At 30.4% G+C, this 17,807-nt stretch overlaps 1 protein-coding gene across 2 annotated transcripts in view; it reads left to right on the forward strand.

The window, feature by feature from the left end:
- Window positions 1-12,791, forward strand: part of LOC118202094 (uncharacterized) — a 44,307-nt gene extending 31,516 nt beyond the window's left edge. For both annotated transcript variants that reach the window (XM_085818219.1, XM_085818220.1), the window contains exons 5-6: window positions 1,968-2,165; window positions 11,191-12,791. In XM_085818219.1, coding sequence (XP_085674345.1) covers window positions 1,968-2,165; window positions 11,191-11,375 — 383 coding nt within the window. In that variant the 3' untranslated portion in view covers window positions 11,376-12,791. The remainder of the gene's footprint in view (window positions 1-1,967; window positions 2,166-11,190) is intronic.
- The last annotated feature ends 5,016 nt before the right edge of the window (window positions 12,792-17,807 follow it).

The following is a 17,807-nucleotide window of genomic DNA, read 5'->3' on the forward strand; positions in this document are numbered from 1 at the left end:
GATAATTTATAATGATAATTTGCTTCATATCTGTCGGGGGGGGGGCTTTGGACTATTTAACTTTTGCCAGATCAAGACAAACCTCATTAGATACATTATCGAGACATTATCAGTATCAAAATTTACAAAAAAAAAAAGCTTAATATTTATTTGTTTACTTTATTAAATATTTCTTTCAATGTAAGTTATTTAAGTTGCTTCGTTTTATGTGCTAATACTTTCTCTTTAATTCTATAAACAGACATAATTTCTTGTTCAGTTACAAAGTTCCGCTGTTCAAGACCTGTAATTGCTGTGCCGAGAATACCGACTAACTTGTCAATCGAAATTTGTTTGTTTTCACGAACCTCTTTGTCACTTTCTTCATGCCTTTATTCATTTTTTGCAGCAATTCCACTTTTTGTTTGATGGACATCGAAACATGCTTTCGCTTTGTAGATCCTTGACAGCTCCAGAATCGGAAACTCTTTTTGACGTAATCGAAAGTTCAAGCTTACTTTTTATAAAATTGCTCTAACAGTCTGCAAAAAATAATAAGCCAGATCCAATTAAAAGATTAAGGAACAACGCAATCTGCAACATTAACTGAAATAGATAATTAGATAATTTTAGCCTAGCTTATACCGTCCGTTATCTGCGTTTACGCATGCGCAGAAAGTTTGTAGCTTTGAGGTCCAGATTATGGACGTCCGGATTAAAGACTTCGTACTGTATTATTGGTGTGAAATATTCAATACAACTTGATAAATTTTATAAAGTTGGTTTTATTCTCAAATTTGTTTTATAATTATTTTTATTAAAGTATGTTTAATAATAATACATCCTGCTTACGGATCTGTTTTATTCTTAGGATGGCATTACAAAAGTTAATTCAGCCATACATAATATCTTTAATTGAATTTATTCTGTCTTGTTTTCTGACAGGTCCTTAATTTTTTCATTAATGGTCCTTAAAAGTACTTAATTTCCATGTGCAGGAACCGTGTATTTTGTGCTCAGAATATTATTGCAAGATTGAAATCATTTGTGTAGATAATTGTTTTAATTTCAGGTCTGCTTGCATGATAGGTCCTTAATTCTTGGTTGTTGTTGACAGTCATTAAATGTCCTTAAAAGTATTTAGTTTTTATTTAAAGACATAAGGGTAATTACATATTATCCTGTTGACTGTGAAACTGTCACCAAGCAGTACAATTTAGCACCAGTTATGGATAAATATGAAATAACAGTACACTCATAATATATCTGCACTCTCGTTTGATGTAACCCAGATAGATTTTTGATAAGCCACGTTTTTATTTTATGAACAAAGATATAAATTAACTATTACTGCTGTAATTTTTTTTTAATTTTCATTTTGAAAAAAAACAAATATTAATATTTGAGACTTCTGTGATAAAGCTAGCAGTGGGTTATTTTCAAAGTTATAGGAACCTACCATCCAAACTATATATATTAGATATAATATGGTTAGCTGTGTATGGCTGACAGAACAGTAATAGATTGGAATAATTACCTGTTTGAAGTTCATAGTTATAGCATTCTAACAGAGCTTCCAGGATGATTGGAGAGCCTAACAGAGTAGTAGAAATCAACCAAGATCATTTTTATGAAAAGCAGAGACGAAGTGTGTTAAATATAGTTTGTTCGTTAAATACAGAGGTATCAGTTCTTTCAGAATTTTGTAGAAGCAGTTTGACGGGATCTCTGCCGACTTTCATGATTTGATAGTAATCAACTTTGACAATCAATGGGATAACATGTAAGAAATGAATATGAACCTAGTTAGTTAAGCATTATTTCAGTCTTAATATAAAATAATAATCTACAAATAAATTCTGGAAGTTCATGTGAAATAATAATACTGTATTCTTTGTTGTTATACTTAACATTGTATGCAAACAACCTTATTGTGAAATTTGTATCTTCAAATATACTGCATGTTTTATAAATTTTCTGTATTGCAGGATCAAAATATTTTGGAGAATGCCCTGTTGAACACTTTATTCCAGTGTATTTAATTGTTGGAGGGATATTTGGTGCTGTAAAAAATATCCTGAGTTTCACAGAAAGGTGTCGAAGAAATGAAAATGAACAAGAACATATAATTCATCGATCTCGAGATAGTTTATTGAACTGCTTTCTTATAGCTTGGTTTATAACAGGTAAAACTTTTTTTATTATGATGCAGATCATTAGTTTGAAATAAAGCTATTAAAACTCAAGCAGTTGTTTGAAACTAGAAGATTCTGTTAAAAATGTATTTGAGACTGAATATTAATACATAATAAAGCTCAACTATCCAGAAGGCTTGGGAAATGCTAAATGTTGAATACATGAAAATTCTGAACAGTTGAGTATATAAAAAATGCAATCCACAATAGAAAAGTTAAATAATTGAAAAAAAAATAAGGTCTAAAATAGTAAAAACAGCCATCTTTTCTCAGCTTGAATATCAAAAGACATTATATAAGAATTTTTTGGGGAAAAGTCATTATATATTATTATATATTTTTAATATATATATTATACTTTTAATATCTATATTATAATATATTAAAAATAATTATATATTATTATATATACTGATTATAAAAGCCAGTGCATTTTCATAGGCCTTAAACATCTGAAAGTAAAACAAATTTATCCAATTATGAAATCATTCATTTATGAAAATTGTCTGTAGTCACTGTGGCAGAAGTTTGAATTTGTTGCTGTTTATTTAGTTAGATAATGAAGAAGTACATGTTACAGATATAACATATAAAAAACTTAAATCACTTATTATTATTTTTTATGTTACACTGCCACTATTATCGTTTTCAAAGTAACTTGCATATTATGCCCATTAATGCATATTTTTCTTGATACCAGGATTTTGTAATTTTGTAAATGCTTCAGTATATGCTGTTTCAGGCAGGTCTTGATCATTTTTTTTTAATAAGAGGAAAAAAACAAATATATAGCAATTAACTTATATTCTTCTTTGAAAGAACTATACCGGCTTATCGAAAATCAATTCATTTTATGTAAAATCAAGGCAAAGGTCTTTTGATTGCATTGGTGATGACAAGCTTATCCATTACTGCTGCTAAATTACACTGTTTAATGATAGTTTTTGTTTGTTTCAGGTCATAATTCTATATGTACTGTACAAGTCTCTTATGTGCCTAATTTTTTCTAAAGAAGGGAGAGAAATAAAAAGACTTTTAAAATTTTAAAATATATTAGTTACTTGAAAACTTTCCAGTATGCCAGATAGTTAAGCTTTAACTCTAGTGCCTAATTTTTTGTTAAACCATCATTGTTTTAAATTTCTGCGTGATTTGGCATTGACTGTATTAGAAGGCATAAGGTTACATAAAATGTGTTTGAATTGAGTAGAAAATATAATTTTAAAACTTGCTACTGAGCAAGACTTCTGATTACCAAATGCTATGTTTTATGCTATGTTAAGTTTTTTAAATCAAAATGCCAATTGGCTGGAAAGTGACTTGAAAGTCTGATCTCGCAGATCGTTCTTATATAATATGAGCTTGACATAAAAAAAAAAAAAAAAAAAAAAAAAAAAAAATCTTAGAAATATCTAAGGGTTATTATAACTGTAATTATCTGTGATTAATTCTGAGTAAGAAATATGAAACAAAACTTCATATCCTAAAGAAATATGAAGAACATAGAGAAATGTGAATTTCATATTCCTTACTGGAAATAAGAGATTTCTTTGCTTGTTGCAGTTATTATAGGTACCTTTTTTATATACCAGTCATAAATTTTAAAGTAAAGATTAGATATTTTGGTTTAGAAATGAATATTTCATTGTTTAAAATTTTAGGCATAATTCTAGTTATTTATGAGAACACTTTTTTTTTTTTTTTTTGTATTTAATCCAGGTTTGATTTATCAGTATGTTTTTAGTATAGGTTTGTTTATATAATAAGAAGAGAAGCCATATTTAATTAATTTACTTAGATGCATGTAGAATATTTGTTCAGAATTTAAAAAAAGAATATGAATCATTTGTATTAATTTTTGAGCTTTGCTTATTCCTATGTAATAGTTTGGCACTGATGGTGAAACATGGATTCGTCAGTGCATTTTTGAGGTTACGCAAAGTTTTATGTGTTCAGTTTTGCTCGTATAATAGTTTGGCACTGATTATGCTGAAACAAATGCATTCTTCAGTGTATTTTTGAGGTTGTATTCATGCAAAGTTTCATATGTCAAGTTCCTTTTTACATTTTACATACATATTAACAAGCAAGAAGATCAAGGCTGTAGTTACTTTTATTGTTAATATACCTTATTGCTACTTACTCATCAAAATTTAGGTTGTTATTTCTCACTTATAGTTGGAAATCATTTATTGCCTTTCTGAACATTAAAAAGTCTGCATTGTAATTTAAAAATCTGCCAGTTTTACAAAGACTATTTTTAAATTTTAAATTGCAAGTCTGATTTTGCCTTTTTTACTTCCTTGTACGAAGTAAAGGAAGTATTGTAATCGAAACAAATTCCAGGTGCCATATTTTAATGAAAATATCCATTCTGACCACTGCCGAATGCAATTTAATGATGTTTTTGTGCAACATCTGTATGTAAGGACAGAATAAAGGACTCTTTTTCCCCTAAACAAATTATAAAACTGGTTTAAAATGTATTCAGAAGAGATTTTTTTCATGGCGTCTATGTGTATGAACGTACGTGCATACATACACTCATGTTTGTGAAAATTGCAACACCAAGAAGGAATCGTCATAATTGAATGCAATTTAATACACAGTTGAGTGGTAGTGGTACAAATAAATGATTAAATGTTCAAAGCAAACAAACAAGAACAAAAGATCAGAATCAGTATTTTGTGTGGCCACCACGCGCCGCAATAAGTGCTGTTACACGACGTGGCATTGAGTCAAACAAAGTTTGAATGTCTGACTGAGGAAGAGCATTCCATATCGTTTGTACGCGTACCCAAAGTTTGTCTGCAGACGCAACAGGACGAGGATCACGAGCAAGACGCCGACCAATGACATCCCAGACATGTTCAATTGGCGACATATCCGGGGAACACGCAGGCCAAGGAAGAAGCTGTACCTGCTGCGCTGCAAAGAAGGATTTAACAATCCGAGCAGTATGAGGGTGGGCATTGTCCTGTTGAAATACAGCGCCTGGCAAGCTTTGAAGGAAGGGAACAGCTTCGGGCTGTAGAACTTCACGGATATACCGGTTGCTGTTCAGATTGCCCACAATTCGTAGCAATTGAGATCGTCTATGATATGCTTTGGCGCCCCAGACCATAACTCCGGGTGTTCGTCCACTGTGGCGTTCGATAATGCACTCCGGAAGGTGGCGTTCACCGGCATAGCGTCTGACACGAATGCGGCCATTATGGTACCACAAATTAAAGCGGGATTCGTCAGAAAACACGACATGCTGCCAATCAGCACGCCAGTCTCTATGCTGATTGGCCCATTGTAGCCGCAGGCGGCGATGGTCGTGCGTTAGGGGGATCCTGTATAAAGGAATCCGTGCGCGCAGTCCACACTGCAGCAGACGTCTACGAATTGATGAAGCACACAATGAAACACCTGTAGCTATTGACCACAGTGCTGCCAATTGTCTAGAGGAAGCTGTACGGTCCGTCCGCGCCATGCGGACCAGGTGTCTATCATCGCGAGCTGACGTCACATTTCGGGGTCCACTCCCGGATTTCCGAGTTGTCCGACACTCGTCCGTCCACTGCTTCCAAACGCGCATCACTGTGCTGCTGTTACGCTGCACACGAGAGGCTACTGCACGATACGACAATCCAGCTTCACGAAGGCCGATGATTCTCCCTCGTTCAAACTCTGTAAGTTGTTCAAATCTCGCTCTCTTTCGTCGACGAGGCATAAGTACAGATTGAGTTAACGTTTACCACTAGCAGATAACCACCGATAACCATACACTCCTCGCTACAGCCGTCTATTTATTCAGATCCATCAGCCGTTCAGAGGGCGCTGCTCAGCATACGCATGCGCTACGGATTTGCAATTCTAATCATTTGCATATCATGTGCTACTTTGCATTTCCTGAAAATTTCAGCTCACTCGCGTAAGTCCTTCATGGTGTTGCAATTTTCACAAACGTGAGTGTATGTATATATGCATCTCGCCTAACTCAAAAACGAGTAGCCTCAGAGCATTGAAATTTTATATATAGGACTGCTATAACATGTAGATGTGCATCTCCCTTTTTTGGTTGCAGTTGGGCACACTAAAAGTATATATATATATATATATACCCACTCTGTTACTCGGCTCAGGGAGCTCAGGTTTTTATTCTTATATGTTGGTAAATTAGGCATTTTTTTGCTCTAAAAATGAATGAATTATGTTGTTCTTATCTTTCGGTTAAGGTTTTTTTATGCTTTTAGTTAATCTGCATGCAATATTTGTAGAGATATATACAATTTAAAAGTTGTTTAAATGCAGCTAAGCCTTATTTTTTTACTATAGCAGCCATATTTGTTTACATTTGAAACTTAGCAGAATAGTGAATTCAGTTTCTGCACCTTCAGTGTCCTTTTTGCCAAGTGGGACTAAAGGAAACTTAGTTTTGTGCACCGAAAAATATGCCTTCTTGCCGAATTGCTTGTTATTACATAGAAACTGTAATATTATTGGTGTTTTATGTTTCCCTATATCTTTCAATTTTTAATGAACATATTTTGAGTTTTTATGCATTTTTGCTTTGCCACAAAATGAGAACTGAATTAATTAAATGAGAAATATATCTCATATTAGCAGTAAATAGTATTGCCACCAGTCTGTCTCGGACAGAGGAGAATGTTTACAAGTAGCACATGCGCATTAGGTAAAAATCGTCTGTGAAAAAATGTTTCATTTTTTGTTTAAAATTCTTTTATACATCAATTTAGATTTATTATAGTATTTGAATAGAACATGTGGCAACAATTAGATAATTCTTCAAATGATATAATTTTTATGCATTCTAAGATATAAAATGAATGAGATGTAAGGCTGTTAAGTGAACCTCATGCCAGAGTCTTGCTGTGGTAAATAAATATAGTGAATTTTAAAGAGTGCCTTTATTCTATTGTGTTTTATGCGCTATCGATGAAGAAGATTTAATTCAATTAAATAAGTTTAAATGAAATGCAGGAAAAAATGCATATAATTTAAGATTCCGTACTGGGAAGTCATGTGGTGTACACATCAGATCTTTGTATATTGTATTTCTGATATATAAGCATTTTTGTTATTGAGTGAATCTGACCATCCTTTCTTTGAAGAAATTTACTGACTTCCAAAATGGTGCAGAACAGTTTTATGGGCATTAACATTAATCCAGCACTGATTTACCACCCAAAAGTTCCTTATATGTAAAGCAATAGTTAGTTTATGAAAGAGTAGTTGTAGAGAAGAGGGTTGAGGATTTTTCTTGATGGTTTTAAATAATTACTAGCTTTTTTTAGGTATGACAATTCCTGTTCAGAATAGATGGTTTCTCCTTGAGGCAAAAATTCAACAAAAGAATAACTTTTTTATCCCCAAAACGTCATTGCTGTGAATTTCAGAGTTGAAGATGTGTGCTTGAATTTTTAATTTAATTCATTATTGCGGATGGTGGTATTCAAAAGACTATTCTGTATTCTCTAAGACATATTCGCGTCTATATCTAAATAATCCAGAGATTCATATTTTTTGTATAATAGTACTCCAGATGATGCAATTCAGATCATTTCTTTTTTGTTCGTGTGTTCCAGTTAAAATGCTTGGGACTTGCTAACATGCATCTCTTACTAATTCTTTCCACGATCCTATTTTTCTAGAATTCTTGTATGTTTTGTTGATTTTTTATTCTAGGTATTAAAATATTTTCAAGAACATTAACTTGCTCTGAATTTATTTTCTGACATAACAAAACCATATCATTTATTAAAGAATAAGAATGAAGTAAGTTGCTGCATTTTTTAATTGACAAAGATTGTAAAAAATTATCTGTTTCCATAGCATAGTGAAACAAGTCTCATTTTCAGTGAAACAGTTAGGGATTGCATACATCAGTGATTTTATTGAATACTTTGTGAATAGGATGATTGCATTTCGGCAGATGTATACTCAAGTTCATAAAACCAACTTGAATGGGCAAAACATTGTTTAACAGTATAATCTCTAGGTAGATGAGCTGAAATATATTTTGGTCACAATTTATTACTATAGACTTTTACTGCAGATGATCATCTAAATAATTGAAAAACAGGCACTTACAGATGAAATTTGTATCTTTTTATAAATGCCAGTATTGGGATGAATGTTGTATAAATAGAATAACAGAATTTGGCCATTTTTCACAAATGAATATATTTTACACATGGTACAAGAATATGGTCTAATAATATTTTTTTACCATATAAATTATTTAATTTTTAAGTATATAAACAATATGTAATTGATTTTCTGAATATACACAACCATTTTTAAGGAGGAGCATAGTTTGTTAGGTTGCTTCTTCTGAAATAAATGGGGATTCTCAGGAAGGACTGGGCTATGTAGGTCATGGCATAGCACTTGAATGCTATCTGCCTCAGAGAAGGGATGTGTTCATGAAGAATCTTTTAAGGGAAAGTGGCTCGTGTTTTTGTTATACAAGAGGAAAATTATGAAAACTCCCATGCTACTAACACATTAACTAGGATTTGAACCCAGACCGAATTATAGCATTCAGGAAATTTACTATGCAGCCATTGGTGATCTAGTTTTCAAGCAAGAAAAACTGTGTAAATATGTAATTAAGGAAACATAACCTTTGTTTATGCAAAGAATAGTTTTTTAATTGCATATTTAAAAAAATTATTGCATTCATTGTAATGCAAATTCATTATAACATTGTATAAGAAGAAAATTTTCATGTTTTCCCCCATGTGTAATGTAAAGGTCTACAAACTACATCCTGCAGGCCAAAACCAGCCTGCTAGCATCATCATTCGGACTACAGTAATGGGTGTAACATGCCTGGTATCTGGCCTGCCACAGTTTATTTTAATTATATTTTAAAATTTACTACATGAATAAATCTCAAAAGTAATAATCAGAAGAAACACAATAACTGATATTCAGAATGAGACTGAACATTTTAATTGTAATTAATGATATGAAATTTGGTTTTATTCACAGAATGAAATTAAATATTATAGTTATCATTAATGAGGTTTATTTAGCAGTAACTTTCCACTGGCAGTTGTTTGTAGTTGTGGATTAACACAACTGACAGTTTTATAAGCGGGAGATGCTTATAAAATTTCAGCAATGATGAATTTAAATATATTTCTATAAAAATACCACTATGTTGCAAATTTGTCACTTCCATTTGAAATTTTGGGGCAAGGGTTCCTATGTTAGTGTTAAAAAGATTTTGAAAAATCTTGATGTCATTTGCAATTTCTTCAAAATCTGTAAAACAAGGCTCAAAATTTATTTTTAAAGCACCCAAAGCTTCATTCACAAAATCTGCTGGAAATGAAATCTCAGTTTGTTGACTGAATGTTTTGCATGCATTAAAATGTGTGAAACATTTTTTTGTTCAAATGGAATCGAAACAAAACAATTTTTAGTCAAAAGGACTTAAATATGATTATATAAATCTGGCATAAACTGATTTTCCTCTTGTAATTTTAAATTAAGATCATTCCTATGTTGAGTTAAATATGTGTAAAAGGATAACTTCCATAACCACACATTGTTTTGCAACTCAACAAAAGGATGATTCTTTTCATTCAAGAAAATTTTCAGAATTTCCCAGAGAAATAGTACTAGAAATTGTTTTTATCACAAATTGTGAATGCTTATTCATCAATTGAGTTCTTATCTTATCGTGTGTCGTGTGTGTAAGTTGCATATTAAAAAGAATTATGGCATTCATTGTAATGCAAATTCATTATAACATTGTATAAGATAAGAAGAAAATTTTCATGTTTTCCCCCATGTGTAATGTAAAGGTCTACAAACTACATCCTGCAGGCTAAAACCAGCCTGCTAGCATCATCATTCGGACTACAGTAATGGGTGTAACATGCCTGGTATCTGGCCTGCCACAGTTTATTTTAATTATATTTTAAAATTTACTACATGAATAAATCTCAAAAGTAATAATCAGAAGAAACACAATAACTGATATTCAGAATGAGACTGAACATTTTAAGTTCAGAATGAGACTGAACATTTTAAGTTTCAGTCGTGTGTGAGGAAAGGTGGCCACATAAATGTTTTCCCAGACAAAATAATTATTCCTAGAGCAAAAATTCATAACTGAGGGTACTTATTTTTTGACAAGCATGAATAAAATTTAATAAAAGTAACTTTGCATCTTTCAATGAGATTTATATCACAGTGTAGTAAATTAGTTTCATTTATAGATATTCTGGTGCTTTATTCATGTCTTTTTTAATAGAAGTGAAAATAATGTGAACTTTGATTTTAGAGAACTAAAATCTTGAAACAGTTTTAACACTATACTTATAACAAATAAATTATTGAAATGCATTCGTGGGCTACATAAAATTGCTCCAGGGGCTACCCATGGCCTACAGGTCACTGTTTAAGACTACTGGTTTAAATAATCCAATTTCATCCACATCATTGAATATTTTTCTGTTCATGGGCATTTTTAGTTATGAACTTGAAGCAGTAAATATGCAAGTTGCTGAATATGGACAATTTCATGCTTTCTCGAAAACTGTCACGCAGTCTAGAGCGAATAGGCCACTGTCTTTATAATAATTTTTAATTTGCCATAATATCCATTTGATTTGTCATAATGTAGTAGTAACTATGCTGTGGATATAATGTTATAGCTCAGAGCTGTCCTGCTTGTTGATAAATTGTGCTGTTAATATGTGCACAGTATGATGCTTTAATTTCCAAAGCATAACAAATGATTTAAGTTGAAAGTGATGACATTTAGATTGGTTTTACTCTGGTTTTACACTTCAATTTTTCTAAGTAAATTTAGTTAGGCTGGTCGTACTAATTATGTGATACTAAATGAGTACTAATCTTTTGTAACTGTTGACTGGCATGTAAAGAAATATATAAATATGTTTTTGCATATAAATATCAGGTAAAATAAATCTTTATACCATTTATAAAATTTTATTTTAAATTAATTCTGTACAAATTATATTTATAGGTTGCATTTGGACTTATAGAGTCTATGAACCTGAGTATGAAGATACTAGCAGTCCTCTCTACTGCAACAAAACACTTTATCTGTTTGCCTTCTGGTTAGTAACTACATCCTTCATAGTCGTTGGACTTATGAGCATGTTTATAATGTGTTTCGTTATATCATCGATTGTTACTAGTATTGAATAATTATTGTATTATATCTCAATTTTATTTCATGCATAAATATTTGTTAACTAAAATTACCAGTTATGTAGTATTTCTAATCACATGTGAATGTTGAGGGTAAAGCCCTTGAAATAAGCTTATAGAATATTAATTTGTAAATAAATTCTGCAGTTTATTTTAATATTTTTTTAATGCAGGATATTTCGAATTTTTTATTGATTTATATTTATTATTTGTTTGAAATAAATTTAGGAAACCGGTGTATTCCAAAATTTTATTTACACATGACTAAAAAGAGCTTAAATGGACTTTATAAATTAGGGAGCTTGCAGTTATTTTATTATAGTCATATACTTGTCATTTAGAGTTGAAAAGGATAAAGTATTTACTCATTTGGAATTCAGGCAATTTTAATTTGGGTACCTGATCAGAGTTATATTTGGATGTTAATTTCTCAGTAATAACTGTTTTGTTAGAGCAGTTTTCTGTATGTTTGTTAATTGTTTTGGAAGTTTATTATGAAATTCTGTATGACAAAAAATTATGGGTTGTTTTGATGAAAAATTTTATGCTTTTATACGTATTAAGCATGAATTCTGAATGAATGTTTGTGTTTATTCTCTGTGATATGGCTTTCTTAAATCTTCAGATATTTTCAGTGTATATTTATAGTTTACTGTATTTAAAACACTTGAATGATAATGGAGAGAGTAGCATGGTAATTTACAAATTGACAATTATATCTTTATCTTGTTATCAATCAAAAAAAGGTGATTACACTTTGAGATACAGAAAAGTGATTTCTCACCATGAAATATATTGAACCTATTTATATAAAAGGCAGAATTTTTAAAAAGATAAAAGATAACTTTACCAATTAGTAGGTGCATGCATGAGAAATGCATTAATTTTTGTATATGAAGCACAGTTTTTATCTACAACTTATTTTTGCTTTCAAAATATGAAAATTTTATTTTTGTAAATTTGTATATGTGGATTTTTCTTTTTAAACCCTTATTTAAATTTCCCAGGTATTAATTATGATTCTTTTAATGATTTTCTAGGATTGTTTTTATATAACATGTTATAGCATTGCAAATAATTATAAACATAAATTTTGTTATATATTATTATGTAGATAGTTTTATGCTGTTAAAACAAGAGGAAGAGGGAGAAAAATAAGCCTTTTAACCTCCCCCCTTGGTTGTTGTCTTGAAAATTTGATTTTAATATAAAAATTTCAAGTGTACTATAAAAGTACAGTAAATATTTCCTACTTGAGTGTTAATCACTACTGTCTTGTATACTGCCAGCAAATTTTGGCAATGGAATGTATTTTTTATGTCAGCAGATTGATTAATCAGGCTTTTTGATTTTTGGATATTGCTTGGCAGTTGCATTCAAAATTGCATTGAATAAATTTATATTTTTTCCCAGCTTGTTTGTCTCTCAATAGAAACTGTATTGATTAAAATGGCAAATCATTTTATTTAAACTAATTTATGATTTTTATTTTAACACTTTATCAGTAGTTAGTGCATTTCTGTCATACATACAGTTTCATTCTATGAAAATTAGCAGAACAGCTAAAATTTTTTGACAAACTGCCACATGCCTGGAAATAATGAATTGCTTCAGCAGATTTAGTAAGTGCATGATTGAAAATAAAGTAAAATTCAGTACGGGGCAAACTAATATTGTCTCACAAACTTTCTATGGAACTACAAAAGTACAGTAAATATTTCCTACTTGAGTGTTAATCACTACTGTCTTGTATACTGCCAGCAAATTTCACAAATTTTTCAGGTTGTCAAAAATGACACAATGTAGATATATGCTGCTTTTACTTGGTCTAAAGTTGATGTAAGTATAAAGAAAAGCCGTTTTTACTTTTTTTTAATCCCTCCCATCCCTGAAAAATGGAATAAAAGGGGGGGGGGAGAAACAAGAAGTAGAATGTTTTTTTAGAAGCACCTGGAATAACTTCTAAGGTTTTCACAATGCTTGTTGGACAGCAGAATCATAGATGGTATTGGCAGTTTATCAGTAGGCTAATATTCAAGTACCAAGTATTTTCCTTTCTATCAATATTTCCAAAGCCAGGATATTTTTAATTATCAATTTACAGTGATATAGCTTCTTTCAGTTTTAAGTTTAGAAGAATTGTACATTTAATGAGCTAGTAGAATTAACTGTACCTGGTGATCAGTTCCCCCCCCTTCTCTCTATCATCATACATTTTGAAAAATAATCTTCATTAAAATGCATCATTATGAGTCATAATATTTCAAAATTTTCTTATTTAGTTAAAAACATCAAAAATTTGTTTTGTGTGTGATAGTTTTCCTTTTCTGTATCAGTGTTTGTTTGTTTTATTAATGTATGACATTAGTAATTTTTATTGATGTTATTAGAAAGTATATATTTGATATATACAAAAATCTTGCATTATTTTCCATATTAATATGTTATTTATACTTCTTTGCATTGTATATTATGATTTTCTATTTTAAATTATTTTAAATCTTAAAGCTAATCTTAAGCTAATCAAAACCACATTTGCCTATATATCCTATAGAATCACAATGAAGAAATTTTTTTTCTTTTTCCTTCACAAAATTCTGTATGTATTTTTTATTAATAATGGTAATAATACTTATGATTATGGACTTTGTGATTTGTTAGTGATACATTCTTTTTCTAGTTTAATTTGAGTATTTTTTAATTGAATTTTTGTAATTTCTTGAGGGAGGGAAATGTTTTTAAGGAGCATACTTAGAGGGAAATGATTTGTGGATTCTGAAAATAAATCCATGCTTAGTGTAAAGCAAATAGAGAAAAGTCCCGTTTTGGTGCAACTACATTAAATCAGTGAATCTGAAAATGAGTCACCTGTAGTTTTTTTTTTTTTAAATCACGTTACTTTTCTTAGTTTCAAAAATCTACGTACGAAAGATGGCAAAGATGATGAACTATGAAATCTTCTCAAAAGATGATTTCCAAGTACATGTATATATTGATAATTTTATGTGAAATGAAATTTGCTTTGTTCTGTAAAAGTTCCTGAAAATAAATAAACTGCCAGAGATGAAAACAAAAGTTTTAATCAAGTTGTAGAAAATGTTTTGCCACATCTTCCAAATAAGTTTCTGTCATACAGTAAGGAAATTTATCAAAGCACTGTCATTAATGTTGAAACTTTATGGAACTGTTGACTTAATTATGTTATGAGATCTTAGGTTTTTATAAGTTTTCATTTTTGGGGTGGGGGTAATACTTATGCATTTAAACTGATGCAGTATTAATTTGGAGTATCACTTTTTGAACTTCATCTATGTGATTTAATAGTTAAAAATTAGTTTTAATAGAAATAAACTCTTTCCTTCTTTTCTCATGACTATTTGTTAGTGTGATTTAAATGAAAATAAAAAAATTTTAAAGATAAATTTGAAGTGTATTTTATGCAAACCTTATTCAAAATTAATTTTATTGTTAAAAATGCAATAATTAATAATTTTATTTCCTCCCCCTCCCTCTCTGATGTAAATGAGCTTTATCGTGAGTTATCTGAAAATAAAAAGTGTTAGCCAAAGTGGCTTTGCCATAGTTGGTTCAGATAAACAGGGTTCTGATGTACTTTTTGATTCTTTCAGGGATATATAGATGGGGCAAGATTTATGTGTATTATGTATAGCTTCCCAAGATGTAATTATGAAGGTTAGTCTTTTCAATCAAATAAGAAGTAACGCGTCATTTAAGATTTTTTAATGTTTGTAAATACAGGAGATAAAAAATTTAAAACAGGAAAATGACAAATGCAACAGCAACAACAAAAAAAAAAAAAAAAAAAAAAAAGTTTGAATCTACTATAAACAAATTTCTCGTTTATTTCATTTCAACAGTTATGTTTAATTGTGTGCCGTCCAGATCAGGAAAATGATTGACTCTGACTGCCATACCTAAGGGCCGGGTTTGAATCCCGGAGAAGGCATGGATGTAAATTGTCTGTCCCTTCATAGAAGGCAACAGTGGGCCACCTATTTGGTGCCTCTATAATAAAGTGACCAATGTCTATGATGCTATTGGGGGGGGGGATTTTGTAGCTATAGGCTTCCCACTTACTCAAGAAATCATAAATTGTCAGAGAAATTTAAAATATTCAGGGAAAATTAATGAAAATATATATATATATATATATTGTTGTTGTTGTTGGTCAGAAGCAAAATAAATCTGTTCAGCAGAATTTAAACATAATAAAAAGTTCTACCTAACAGAATCTTTTTCTCTTGATGTAGAGGGACCTTTACCTGTTTTTGCCCTCAAAATCAACAGAGTTTTAGTGTAAATTTGCGCCGAATACAAGGTTGCTGTTTTGCATAATTTTAGTTTTACTTGTTTTTCTTCTCTCTTATTAAGTTCATGTTTTAAATAGTAACTTTAAAACAAATTAATTATCTTTTAAGATGATAGCTTGAAAGTTGCTGTAATCTTTGAATTTCTTTCTCAGAGTATTACACTCTCTTCTTATCTGAAATAATATTATCACCCCTAGCTGTGCTGTTCAACTTCTAGTAAACTGTTGTTTTTTCATTCTCTTTAGAAATGTAATTGCCTTTCAAAAATGAATTGTGTAATTTAAAAGTCATTTCTCTCTATAAAATTTTTTATGTTATAGTAAGTCACTATATTAATTATACTTTTAAATTCAGTATAATTCTTAGCTCTTCAAATTTATTTTGGTAACACTATAGTAGTGTTTATTGTGAATAATATACTGATGTTGTATATTTCTTTTACAGTTTTGTTCCAGAATTTAATGTTTATTTTTTTGAAACCCTCTTTAGTTTATTGAATGGTTTTATTTATTTGATTCACAATAAAAAGTAAGATAAATTACATATTAATAATATACTTAGTTATTTTGCTACATAGTAAATACATAAAAACATTCAATTACTTGTACATAATTTGATGATTAGTTCATTATGCATGGTCTTGGAATGATCATACATAATGAACTAGTACTTATAGGCTTCCCACTTACTCAGGAACTAAATAATACTAATATACTAAATAATTTAGAAGCTGTTCTGAATAAGCAGAAGATGGCCTGCTGTACATATTTATTATATTTTTTTTAGCTTTTATAAATGTATTAAGAAAATTTATATGATAAATAATAATAATAAATATAGCACACAATTTTTGCAGAGATCTTAAACAATGCCAAATTTAATTACATAGTATATTATTAATGAGCTGTATTCTTTGTAGTTCATAGATTATGATTACAAAATCATGACTCCAAGTAGGTTGGATTAATTGGTAATTAACCTTTAAATACAGTTTATTCTTTCTTCTTATTTAAGATCAGTCTTACTGCAGATTGGACTGACTTTGGCCTTCCAGAAATATTTGTTGCATTATTATAAAGATTATGTTTTTATAAAGTGATAAAAAGGCCTTTTTTTTAGTGCTTCTTATAAATGCTATCATTTTGTACTTTCTGATGCTATGCTGAATTATTATGCTTACAGCTTTATACATTGTGTCAGGATAGGTTTCTTTTTCATTATGAACCATACTATAAATATTATAGAAGCTAAGCATTGAATAAGAGTTGATTAAAATTTTTATCCACCTACTTCTTTTTATAAAACTAATCCTAAATACTATATAATTAGTTCCCCCCCCCCATTTGTTAACTTTACGTTAAAGTAGGTTCTAATGTGAGCTGTATAAATTTTCTTGAATTTCATTTGTCCATTGAAGCATTTTAGTATTTAAAATTAATTAATTGTAGTTAAACAGAACTCTCATATATATATGTGTAAAAATAAAACATATCTATAATGTTTTGGTGGAGTTGCATTTTTAATGCGTGGTTTGGATTATGGTTTGAGAGAGAACCTAGATTACTGCATGCATAGCTTCTTTGAAATTCAAGATGCATATTAAACTGCCATAAATAATTGTGTTAAATATATATTATTGTATTATAAATAATTAATACTTTTATAATAATATAGAATACATGACTCATATATTAATTGTATTATTATAAATAATTTGTATTAATTTTGTATTTTGTTAGATGATCGTTAACATTGGATTGGAAAGTGATATTTTCTCACAGTTTAAAGTTAGTATTAAATTTAATATATGTAGCTTGTTATTTGACCGCCCAGTGGCGAAGAGGCTAGCGTGTCGTGCAGCTGCACCTCAGGTCTGGAATTCAATCCCCGGGCTGGGCAAGGTTGACTCAGCCTTTTATTCCTATATGGGTCAATTAAATGAATACCAAGTTCGCTTGGGTTCTAAATAATGGGGATCCTGCGACAAGCTGACCACTTGCCCAGGGCATATGCTGATGCACTCTGGTGCCCAAGGTCAAGAAAGCAGGTTTTGGGGCACTGCAGGCCATGGCCCTCTAGGGCTGTTGCACCACTGAGT

Source organism: Stegodyphus dumicola, chromosome 6 (genome assembly GCF_044657685.1).
Source record: "Stegodyphus dumicola isolate Sdum_Otavi_A_Nest chromosome 6, ASM4465768v1".
NCBI classification, from domain to species: Eukaryota; Metazoa; Arthropoda; class Arachnida; order Araneae; family Eresidae; genus Stegodyphus; species Stegodyphus dumicola.